Source organism: Acartia tonsa, chromosome 2, assembly GCF_053477335.1.
Source record: "Acartia tonsa isolate MP-2025a chromosome 2, ASM5347733v1, whole genome shotgun sequence".
NCBI classification, from domain to species: Eukaryota; Metazoa; Arthropoda; class Copepoda; order Calanoida; family Acartiidae; genus Acartia; species Acartia tonsa.
The window spans coordinates 2,912,406-2,926,110 of NC_137261.1; the positions used below are offsets into that span (position 1 = coordinate 2,912,406).

General features: G+C 31.6%; 1 protein-coding gene across 1 annotated transcript in view; it reads right to left on the reverse strand.

The window, feature by feature from the left end:
- LOC145333979 (putative monocarboxylate transporter 5) overlaps positions 1-13,705 on the reverse strand; it is a 69,718-nt gene that overhangs the window by 32,646 nt on the left and 23,367 nt on the right. The window contains exons 4-5 of the mRNA XM_080179248.1: positions 6,201-6,344; positions 360-498 (exon numbers count right to left, since the gene is read on the reverse strand). Coding sequence (XP_080035374.1) covers positions 360-498; positions 6,201-6,344 — 283 coding nt within the window. The remainder of the gene's footprint in view (positions 1-359; positions 499-6,200; positions 6,345-13,705) is intronic.

The window sequence follows — 13,705 nt, forward strand, 5'->3', positions numbered from 1 at the left end:
TAATTTCCGCTTTACAAAAAAAAAATTTGATACAAAACCTTTTTTATAATATAAAAAAATAATCTTCTTTATATCTGTATATATACAAAGGAAGGGTTGCTTACTTTGAAAAATATCTATTTCCCACAATCCTAATTTTCTAAAGACATCCAAGATTTTTTTTTTTGGGGGGGGGGATTTGGATAGGAGGTTAATTTACATGGGGGTAAACACCCTCCCCACCTCTTGAACGTCCTTGATAACGCATCTTCTTATTTTCTTTAGTTTAAACGCGTTTCAGGTCCAACCAAGGCGAAGATTTGCTTTATTTTATGTCACTGTCGCGTATTTACAGATCATAATTATGGAGATTAACCTACCCAACTGACACCGGAGCAAAGATGAATGTGCCAAAGCCTGATCCGCAGACGGCTATACCCGTGGCGAAGGCTCTCTTCTTCTCAAAGTACATGGACACGCTCACAATGGCAGGCAGGTAGATCAGGCCGAATCCGAGACCTAAAATATCAACAATCATTATAATAAAGTAAAATGATCTCCGTCTGCGTATCTGAGTGTCTGTGTTTGAAGGATCTCGCTAATTACTGTACAAATATGGTTCTCTTTTACAGGGTAGCTTCTCATAGGTCCTAGGAAGGTTAGTAACTATTTTGTGGGAGGGTACTACCACCCTCCAAATCGCTCTTAGAAAAAAATAATAAACATAAAACATAAAAACAATTTGCTTTATCTTTTTCTTTTTAAAACTACAATTATAAGTGAGAGGGGTCGACTCTCCCCCTCCCCCCCCCCCCCAGCCCCAAAGGCCTCTTTAGGCCTCAAGAGATGTAGCTCCTAGTTTTAAATAAAGAAAATTCTGGACATAAATATTGGACAGGAACAATCTTATCAGATTTTTCATCTTCTATAATGTGTATGTAAGAAAACAAAATTTCATTTTGGCCTATCCATTACACATTTTAACGACAAACACATTCAATTAGTTCTTAAAACACTTAAATATAGATTTTATTAAACATTTTATGTAGAATATTATGCCTGGATAAAAACCTCTTTAGCACATAATGGAATCTGTCATCTCCATATGAACAAATGATTCTATTCTTGTATATATATTGTTATACCTTTTCTTTTTAAGATTCATAATATTCAAAAGTAGCGAAGCTCATAAATATATAAAATTTTCTACAATATGAACAGACAAACGAATGGATGATTGAAACCATTAAAGAGAAAAATCTTTAATAACATTTGTGGGCATTTTTGTTTTTACACTGTCTAACTTGTCAATATACCCTCTTAAAATTTAAATTGGGGAAGAGTAATTTCCTATTTCTCCACTTCTTTATAATTACCCCCCCCCCCCATTCCTAATGCTTAAGTCTGTGGCTGCCTTTGATTAATTTGCTAAATATAAAGTCTATAATATCAGCAATGATAACTTTAAATTGATTACCAAATAGATAACATATTAACATGGCGATACAATACATCCAATTTTGCTAGGGATAGTATCTTTCCTTGTTCTATCCCAGCTTAAAAATATCTTGTATCTTATTTGCATTTTGGTGTATATATGAAAATAAATGATACTACTAATAAATTGCTAGGGGCAAAAGTAACTGCATCCGACTTGTGATAGTTCATTTTTCAAATCTCATAAAGCTTGAGTTGCTCCTTTAATATACACCCCTATCTTAAAAACATATTAAAATGAACTTTGAGACTGCTTTTATAAATTGAAAGATTGTCGTATTATTAAAATTAGAATTACATTACATAAACAGGGAAAGCCCCCCTGAGAATGGAACCCACCCCCGATAGATCTCTGTGCACGTACCTTGGCACATGGTATGAATAGGTTTCTTGCATTTATGCTGAATAAAATAAAGTTTTATTTACTGAACATACACTTTTTATTTTCTTCTAGCAAAATGCTTCATTGTAGAAATTTGAGGAGATTTTTTGGATTAACAAATTACTGTTACGTGGAAAGTGTCTCTCATTCATATGATACGATGTTTAACTTATACAGCTGATTGTACATTCACTTCCGTATATAATAACTTCTGCATCGAGATTTCGCTAAAACACATTTGCAAATATAATATTGGGGAAGAGAGGAGCTGGAATGCTTTTAAAAATTTAAAAATAAAAAAGATAAAAGAAATTTTGCTCTATTGTAATAATTTGCAATTCTGTTAATTCTATAGAATGCTAAATATGAGGAAATTAATGCACATTCCTAATGGCTGCAAACTATTTTGTGCTTAGGGCAAATCAAAACATGTATACCATAGATATAATGGATCAGAGAGAGAGAGAGAGGACAATGGGCTTTTTATTACACTAGTTCCCAAAGTTTTCTTATTCGTTGGCTTAACAACTTTGGAGACTATCGTGAATTTTGATTGGTTGAATCATTAAGTTGAGTGTTTAAACGTTTCAGCCACTACTTTTTAATCTACTGAAGGAATAATTTAATGTTTATCACCATTATTAATGTACATCAATTTATTGGCTAATGTCTTATCTCTTTAGATCCCTATATAATGGATACAATTAAAGATTGATATTATTAACCTAGTTGGAATCGGTTAGTTGTTTCACTTATATTCTATTTATGTAACATTAACATTTTTTATGCTTAATTTAGATTTTAGGTAAAAGTTAGAAGAGCCCCGCAGGGTTAGAAACCCGTAGGGATAGAGACCCAACGCAGGGATATAAATAAGTTTCATCAAAAATTTAAATAGGGAGGGGGTTGTATTAAGAAAAGGGTTTAAGTAAAAAAAATCGTTAGTTGGTTTGATGATAATTTGCATAAGATTCTGGCAAAATTAAATCATTTGGCAAATTTATTTTCTAAAAATTTAAGTCTTATGTTAATATAATAACAGCAAAAAAATATTTCTACTTCTGTACCTTTCCTTTCAATGAATAGAAAATCAGGAATAAAGAATAATAACATGGAAGAAAAATTACCCTACTCAAAAATTCTGCTTTTGATAGCTTTAAGATATTAAGAGGGGAAATTTTATTGTTTATCAAATTTTTGCCATTGTAATTTCCCTGGTCTATTTGGGATAGAAGAGATTAATTAGAACATATATAAGTACTTTTCTTTGGCACCAACACTGAAAGGTGATACAAATAAACAAATAATGTAAAGGCCTTTTATTTTTTTGCAAGATTGTTGAAGATTTTTTTTTTTTTGGGGGGGGGGGTGTGGAGTTAGGGGTTAGTAACGCATCTCCCTAAGAAGCTAAGTATTTGGCTGTTGTTTTAAATGTGACTAGGGGTTAAAAAATACAAGAATTTCTAGAATGAACCTGAAAAATGGTGTTTGTAGGACCTTAAATACTAAACATCTTAGTCAGCCAAGAAAATCCTCTAAAGAATTATAAAGATTTTTAACAGTACACATTTTGAAATGATAATTCGGCGGATTACCTAAAAGTGGTTTGAGGAGCTCAGAAACCCCCAGCCCTTGTTTTAAATTAGATTAAAAATAAGGGAGGGGTTAGTTTTACGTGTAATTGTTTTTCTAAAAAGAATTAGTTTAACTGCTTAAAAAATTGGCAACAAATGAAATTTAATGAAATAGGAATATTTCATTCTAAAATTAATTTTATGGCTTGAAAATTTCACCAGAATTATTTTCTTTTCTTGTATGAAATTATAATAAAGAAAAAGGTTAAGAATGTTTTTGTTGAGATGCACTATCCCTGTTCTCTGCTCTGAGGTGTGAGCTTTTCATAAGATAATTCATCTTTACTCTCAAGGAGAACATTTTCATTTAGCAGAGTCATTCTAATTAGAGTAGGAAGAGAGAGAAAAAACTATTCTGTCTTTAAAACTATGATAGAAGAACTATTCTAAATAATTCTCAACGAGAACGATTTATGTTAGCAGAGTAATTCTTAGTAGAGTAGGAAGAGAGAGATATGGAACTTACAGAAAAAAACTATTCTGCCTTTAAAACTATAACAGTAAAATTATTCTTATAATCTTTTCGAATAATTCATATTTAATTTTAAGGATAACATTTTTATTTAGCATAACAAAGGGCAGATATGGTAACAATTAACCAATTTAAACCTTTGATTTAGGGTTTTATGGAAGCTAAAATGTGACATTTTGTTCCTTTTGAGGAAAGAATTTCATGAATACCAATATAATGGTTTGCAGGGACGTCCAAGCATTTTATTTTGAGGGGGGTGAAATGAAGGGTTTCAAACTTTAAAGGAGGGAAGACGAAGCCCAATCTGTCCCATTTTTGAGCAAGACGATTCCTATATGACGTCATATAAAGGGAAAAGAAAAAAGGAAGGGGGGGGGGGAAGAAAATCTCTTCAAAAGAGATGGGAGAAAAGGGAATCGTCTTGCTCAAAAGTGGGACAGATTGGGCTTCGTCGGAGGGAACATCCCATTACCCCTCACCTTGGACGTCTTACATATATGTAGTTGGTTTAAAACCGGGAAAAAACTTATCTTAATCATTTTAAAAACCTAAGCTTAATTAGTTCATAAGCAAAAATTTAGTTTCAATTTGTAATAATGTATTTATTTCTATAATGTCCCCTGTTTATAAGAAATTACTCTTTATTTGTCTAGCCGTGCCAAAGAAAAGTGACTCAGAGCCCAGAGAAAAGGTATTCAGAGCAAACAAATTATATTATTAGAGACGGGTTATATTATGGTAGTAATATTGAAATTTCAACTCTGAAAATGATAAAAAGTAAACCCAAAAATGACAGCTAAAATAATTTGCATTTGTTATGTTATAGAGTAATAAAAATACACATACTCAAACACTAATCGAGGAATTAAGAAGGGGACGAAAATTGATAAATCCTTATAATCCCTTATCTATAATACAAAGTAGAACGATGTCTGTCTGTTTGCTTGTCTGTTTGTCTGTGTGTCTGTTTGTCTGTGTGTCTGTTTGTCTGTGTGTCTGTTTGTCTGTGTGTCTGTTTGTCTGTGTGTCTGTTTGTCTGTGTGTCTGTTTGTCTGTGTGTCTGTTTGTTTGTAGCGAAGGATCTCGCTAACCGCTGAACCGATCGGGTTCTCCTTTACAGGGTAGCTTCTCATAGGTCCCGGGAAGGTTTATAACTATTTTCTTGGGGGGTGGGACACCCCCAACCCCCCAAAAAAATTAAAAATACCCCCCCCAAAAAAATTTTTTTTCTTTTTCTTTTTAAAACTAAAATTAAAATAGTGGGGTCGACTACCCCCCCCCCCCCATAAAAAAATTCCCCCCCCCGAAGAAATTTTTTTTATATTTATTTTTAAAAATCTTAATTACGAAAAATTGGTTTGATCAAACCTCTTGGGGCAAAGCCCCTAGAGGCTAGGGGCGAAGCCGCTAGTATAATTAAAAGTAACTGGATGTTTCTGATTGCACTTTGGGTTTTCGTAGCCGCTAGTATTACTTATCAAAAGAAACATACAAATTTAATATTTGAGTAATGAAAGTGCATTCGGAACAAAAAATTATACAACTTGTACTTAAAGAAAATTAATTTAAGAAAATGATTTCGTAATCTTAAAGTATCAATTTGCTATCATTAAATGCGAAATGATGTATCAAATGACATGAAGGGGTAATTCTCAAATTTTTCAATAACAATTATCCCTCTACCCTCCTTCTTTAATTTAGACATTTCAGACAATTTAGACGATAAAAGGATGTTTGAATTTACATGTAGGGGCCTAATAACCTAAACTCCATCAAATATTTACTACTTTCAACATTTTTTATTGAACAAACCCTTCAACCCATCACCCTAATTAGATTGATGAAACGTGTTGCGGGGGATCTAACCCTGCGGGACCCTATCCCTGAAGGGTACTTCTCTACAGAGCTTTTATAACCTTTAATTAACCAAACCTACAGTAAGCATTAGATCGTTTTATAATGCTGGGAGTTGGGGGGAATTATTAATGATTTTCTTGAGAAATATGGGACCATGCCAGGATTTTTTAGTATCTAGATCTTATCTTAGAAATAAGTTAGCATAGATAGTAATAGAGCAATTCATTTTAAAACGTAAAATATTTATTTTACGCATAAAAAAAACATCAAAGATTCGCTATATTTTACCTCAAGAAAACATATTTTATTTCTATTTTCTCACATTTCAATTGCAAAACAGAGAAGATTAGCAGCAAAACAAAAATTAAAAACATCTCACCTGTACAGACTCCAATAGTGAAGTAAAGATATGTAATATTGGTGGCCAGGGCGGAAGCGGCCAGACCGGCAGCCGCCAAAATTGCTCCGGCTATCGTCACTATCCGGCATCCGTAGCGGTTGGTGAATAAACTCGCAATGGGCCCTGAAAAAATAATATTTGATTTCATTTGAGCTTAAATTTTATTATAGTGAGGAGGGGGAGGATAAGTAGGACTAGGCAACTAATGTATTTTATATGAACTATTTTCAATGCCATGCGCAGTAGATTTTTCAGGGATTGAAAGTGATAAGACAATCGCCGATAAATTTTTGTACATCCCCAATGAAGATACACAAAATTTACCCGTCTGTAGATTACAATTAGTGGTTGAAACGACTGGACAATCAACTTGATGAACCAACTAATCATAATTTAATAATAGTCCCCAAAGTTGTTGAGCCAACAAATTAGAAAACGTTATCATAAAACGTTGGGGACTTATGTTTCTTTCCTTTCCGAGATTTTTAATAAGGATTAAAATCATATCCTAATCAAGATTTCTTGTATTATCATCAAATATTCAGCAAATATTAATTATTATGTCTTCGCTTTTCATTAAGGCATTCTATAAAAATTATCAAAGAACTCCTGACAAACCCCGAATGTTTAAAGTCATTAGTAATGCATTTTGCCTCAAAAAACGGTCAGCTGTTATACAATATATATATATTTGACTAATGTTCCGTAATGTCGGAAGAACTTTTAGTATCGCAACCACTCTATATTTATAGTTTTTCCGAATATTGCAATGGACACATGTTTCTGAGAAAATATACACGCATGTTATATTAAGTTGTCCTACTAGTTTCAAAATTTGTAAGTAGATTCCTGTAATGTTTAGGTATTTTCTACCAAACGACTAGATCAGGAGTTTGCGAATCCGTTTTTAAAAAGCTTAAGCCTTTTTATAAACATTCAAAAGATAAACGTCAAATTTTTAGGAACATTTCTTACACACTGAAAGCTTTGGTATTTTTGCTGCTCTTTTTCTGCTTTATTTAGCTTCGTTAAAACTGATGTTATCATCCTTGTTTTTTTTTTCTTCGGAAAATAGAATTTTAAAGTGATGCAACATAACTTTCCTGTTGTTATTTTCCATACTAATTACTTACATTTACTGGCTTTAATCCTATTAATTTAAGTATTAAGCTTTTTGTCTGTAGCAAAGGATCCATCCACCGATATGTTTCTCCTTTACAGTAACGCCTATTATAGGTCCGATGAAGGTTTTTAACTATTTTGGGGGATGGTATCCTTTTTCTTTTCTTAAACTTAAATTGAAATTGGGGGTTTGACCTCCCCCCAACCCCCCCACAACTTTAAAGGCCCCTAGAGTCTACTTGGGGCGTTTTCGATAGTAAATTATATCATATTAACCTTTTTTGGGAAGGCGTTGGAGGTCAAGCAATTCTCTAAATGTTAAGCTGCAGACAAAAAATTGCAATAATGCGTAATAGGAGTAATATAGATAAAAACACAAACATTACACGAATAAAAATATTTGAAACAGTTTGTATGCAATTTCGAATACTCTAAAAATATTATATAATAGGATAGAAAGCAAACCTAATTCAGACTATTACGTATTCAAATTATTAGCAACACTTTTTTATTTGATAGCTAGAAATACAGTATAGTATTACATAGGTATAGTTGCATAAATGTTTACAAATATATTTTAATATAAATTTTAAATCAGAATAAACAAGGAAGACTACATCTCTATAAGCATATCCTTGGTAATGACTTCTGAGGTAAATCGTATTAAGAAAGTGTGTTTCAAATTTACAAGGATAAAAAAAAAACATAAAAAGAAGACTCAAAATTAAAATTTCCTTCTATCTAACAGCATTAACAAAATCTGTAAGAATGCATATATATATATACATAGAAGTTCCTGTAAAGAAATAGGTGGATAACTACCATTAAGCACATTAACTCAGATTATTTTATTATTCCTATTGTTAAAAAGGTTCATACAACTATTTATAATTTTGTATTCCTTTGTTAGGTAAATATCATCTATTTTGCGGCAACTAATTTGTATTGAAATAAATGCCTTGTGATTCGACCAAACCTTCCGCTAATAGCAAAACCAGCTAACATAACCAGATCCAAAAACAAGCTTAAAGTCATACAAAGGCTTCATAGTGTAGTTTTAGTATAGGATTGCTTAAAGAAAAAAAATAAAAGTCATCCTTGTTAACATTCAAGGAAAAAAATATTTTATCCCGAAGGACAGAAAATCTTTCTAGCCTTGATTTAGTTTTCATAAAGATTTATAGAAGCGAAGCTTTTAAATTTACAGAGTCTGTACGTCACTGTCTGTTATAGTCAAATGTAATTTTAGGAATGAAATAATAATCAGCTGATTTATGAGTTAATCAGATGAGGAGAGCCCATACCCTGCCTGGCTTCCCTTTATCCAAATTACATCACATAACCTGACCTAAAGTAATAAACAAAAATGAAAAACTATTTTCAATTTATTTCAAAATAAGGAGAATAGTTTCTATTTACTTTAAGGGAAATCTCCGTTATTTTAAGGCGTTTAAGATGGCTTGTAAAGATATGAAAAAGATAGCACAAAGTTTAATAATTCCTTTATTACTTTCTTAATATACTAGCGGCTACGCCACTAGAGGCCTCTAGGGGCACTTGAGGAGGAGAGAGTCAAATTTAATAATTCAATTTCTTATTTTAGATTTTAAAAGAAAAAGTAAAAAAAATTTACGTTTGATGTTTGTTTTTCGTTGAACTCTCTTTCTAAAATTAAGAAATTTAAAAAAAAAATAATTTCTCTAGGGAGGGTGGTGGTACCCTCCCCCAAAATAGTTATAAACCTTCCCGGGACATATGTGAATCTACCCTGTTAAGGAGTACCCGATCGGTTCAGCGGTTAGCGAGATCCTTCGGTACAAACACACAAACACACAGACACATAGACACACAAACATCCTGTTACTTTATTATAAGGATAAGTTTTGATGTTTTGAATGTTGTCATATTTGGTACAAATTTATTTTAGGGCACTGCAATTGCGTAGACTGGAAAAGTTCACAAAATTTTATATGCGACATTGCTCTAAATAGGAATTTAGGAGCAAAGCTAATCTATAAGAGTAATTCACATCTTGTCTGCTAGTAACCCATGGCATATGAGTTAAAATAAGTTAAAAGTGATCTTACAAAAGCGTGCTCATAAGAGACATACAGAGAAAGGTTGAACAATAAAGTTATCCAGTTCAGATTTTTTTTATAGGTCCATAGATTTCAAAACAATATTATCAAATATTAATCTAAGCCAAAAAATTATTCTAAAAAACCTTTTCATTTTGATTGCTGAAACATTTTAATACTATCTTCAAGAGAGGTTATGAACACATATGATTTTTAAAAATAAACAAAACACACACAAAAGCACATAAATGCACTAAGTCACAAACATAAACAAACTCACACACACACACTTAGACACACACATGCAAACACTTAAACACACAAACTCACACACACACACAAACATACACACACCTACACACAAACAAACCTGCACGGACACACACACACACACACACACACACCTACACACACATGATCTGTTGAAATATATTTGTTGGCAATAATTTGATATAATTTATGGGGTGCTACTGAATGACAAGTAAACAAGGACTATTATGTCCACAATAAGCGCAGCAATAACAAGATTACATTTACTGACTCGATTTCTGGTTAATATTGCAGAAATCCACTTTAAAGAATTTAACATTAAGAAACTTAAGATTTTAAGATCAGTCTATAGACAGCAATAAAGTAACAGTATACGGATAGACGTACTGACATATCCTGGTAATAGAACAGCTGCGCTACATAAAGTTTAAATTTAGACACTAAATGAATGACAAAAAGATTTATGGATATTATAAACAAATAATTTCATGTATTCTTTTTAAATTAAAATTAATTTGTTATTAGCAAAGAATATTTAACTTCCTGTCGTTTTTTTCAGCTATAAGGTTTTTTTAACGTATGAATAAGAAAACCCTTTGCCAATTAAGAAAAAAATTTCTTATACAATCCACTTTTTAAAAATGTGTTATTTTGGGGAACTTTGTTTTAAGAAAACGCGTTTTGTGCTTGTTTATCATTACTGACATATTGACAGATTATACTCAGGGATACAAGAATAGGACATTACTGACATATTGACAGATTATATTCAGGGATACAAGAATAGGACATTACTGACATATTGACAGATTATATTCAGAGATACAAGAATAGGACATTACTGACATATTGACAGATTATATTCAGGGATACAAGAATAGGACATTACTGACATATTGACAGATTATATTCAGAGATACAAGAATAGAACATTACTGACATATTGACAGATTATATTCAGGGATACAAGAATAGGACATTACTGATATAGTGACAGATTATATTCAGGGATACAAGAATAAGACATTACTGACATATTGACAGATTATATTCAGGGATACAAGAATAGGACATTACTGACATATTGACAGATTATATTCAGAGATACAAGAATAGAACATTACTGACATATTGACAGATTATATTCAGGGATACAAGAATAGGACATTACTGACAAATTGACAGATTATATTCAGGGATACAAGAATAGGACATTACTGACATATTGACAGATTATATTCAGGGATACAAGAATAGGACATTACTGACATATTGACAGATTATATTCAGGGATATAAGAATAGGACATTACTGACATATTGACAGATTATATTCAGGGATACAAGAATAAGACATTACTGACATATTGACAGATTATATTCAGGGATACAAGAATAAGACATTACTGACATATTGACAGATTATATTCAGGGATACAAGAATAGGACATTACTGACATATTGACAGATTATATTCAGGGATATAAGAATAGGACATTACTGACATATTGACAGATTATATTCAGGAATACAAGAATAAGACATTACTGACATATTGACAGATTATATTCAGGGATACAAGAATAGGACATTACTGACATATTGACCATATTGACAGATTATATTCAGGGATACAAGAATAAGACATTACTGACATATTGACAGATTATATTCAGGGATACAAGAATAGGACATTACTGACATATTGACAGATTATATTCAGGGATATAAGAATAGGACATTACTGACATATTGACAGATTATATTCAGGGATACAAGAATAAGACATTACTGACATATTGACAGATTATATTCAGGGATACAAGAATAGGACATTACTGATATAGTGACAGATTATATTCAGGGATACAAGAATAAGACATTACTGACATATTGACAGATTATATTCAGGGATACAAGAATAGGACATTACTGACATATTGACAGATTATATTCAGGGATATAAGAATAGGACATTACTGACATATTGACAGATTATATTCAGGGATACAAGAATAGGACATTACTGACATATTGACAGATTGTATTCAGGGATACAAGAATAAGACATTACTGACATATTGACAGATTATATTCAGGGATACAAGAATAAGACATTACTGACATATTGACAGATTATATTCAGGGATACAAGAATAAGACATTACTGACATATTGACAGATTATATTCAGGGATACAAGAATAGGACATTACTGACATATTGACAGATTATATTCAGGGATATAAGAATAGGACATTACTGACATATTGACAGATTATATTCAGGGATACAAGAATAAGACATTACTGACATATTGACAGATTATATTCAGGGATACAAGAATAGGACATTACTGATATAGTGACAGATTATATTCAGGGATACAAGAATAAGACATTACTGACATATTGACGGATTATATTCAGGGATACAAGAATAGGACATTACTGACATATTGACAGATTATATTCAGAGATACAAGAATAGAACATTACTGACATATTGACAGATTATATTCAGGGATATAAGAATAGGACATTACTGACATATTGACAGATTATATTCAGGGATACAAGAATAGAACATTACTGACATATTGACAGATTATATTCAGGGATATAAGAATAGGACATTACTGACATATTGACAGATTATATTCAGGGATACAAGAATAAGACATTACTGACATATTGACAGATTATATTCAGGGATACAAGAATAAGACATTACTGACATATTGACAGATTATATTCAGGGATACAAGAATAGGACATTACTGACATATTGACAGATTATATTCAGGGATATAAGAATAGGACATTACTGACATATTGACAGATTATATTCAGGGATACAAGAATAAGACATTACTGACATATTGACAGATTATATTCAGGGATACAAGAATAAGACATTACTGACATATTGACAGATTATATTCAGGGATACAAGAATAGGACATTACTGACATATTGACAGATTATATTCAGGGATACAAGAATAAGACATTACTGACATATTGACAGATTATATTCAGGGATACAAGAATAGGACATTACTGACATATTGACAGATTATATTCAGGGATATAATAATAGGACATTACTGACAGATTGACAGATTATATTCAGGGATATAAGAATAGGACATTACTGACATATTGACAGATTATATTCAGGGATACAAGAATAGGACATTACTGACATATTGACAGATTATATTCAGGGATACAAGAATAAGACATTACTGACATATTGACAGATTATATTCAGGGATACAAGAATAAGACATTACTGAAATATTGACAGATTATATTCAGGGATATAAGAATAAGACATTACTGACATATTGACAGATTATATTCAGGGATATAAGAATAAGACATTACTGACATATTGACAGATTATATTCAGAGATACAAGAATAAGAAATTACTGACATATTGACAGATTATATTCAGGGATACAAGAATAGGACATTACTGACATATTGACAGATTATATTCAGAGATACAAGAATAAGAAATTACTGACATATTGACAGATTATATTCAGGGATACAAGAATAGGACATTACTGACATATTGACAGATTATATTCAGGGATATAAGAATAAGACATTACTGATATAGTGACAGATTATATTCAGGGATACAAGAATAAGACATTACTGACATATTGACAGATTATATTCAGGGATACAAGAATAGGACATTACTGACATATTGACAGATTATATTCAGGGATATAAGAATAGGACATTACTGACATATTGACAGATTATATTCAGGGATACAAGAATAGGACATTACTGACATATTGACAGATTATATTCAGGGATACAAGAATAAGACATTACTGACATATTGACAGATTATATTCAGGGATACAAGAATAGGACATTACTGACATATTGACAGATTATATTCAGGGATATAAGAATAGGACATTACTGACATATTGACAGATTATATTCAGGGATACAGGAATAGGACATTACTGACATATTGACAG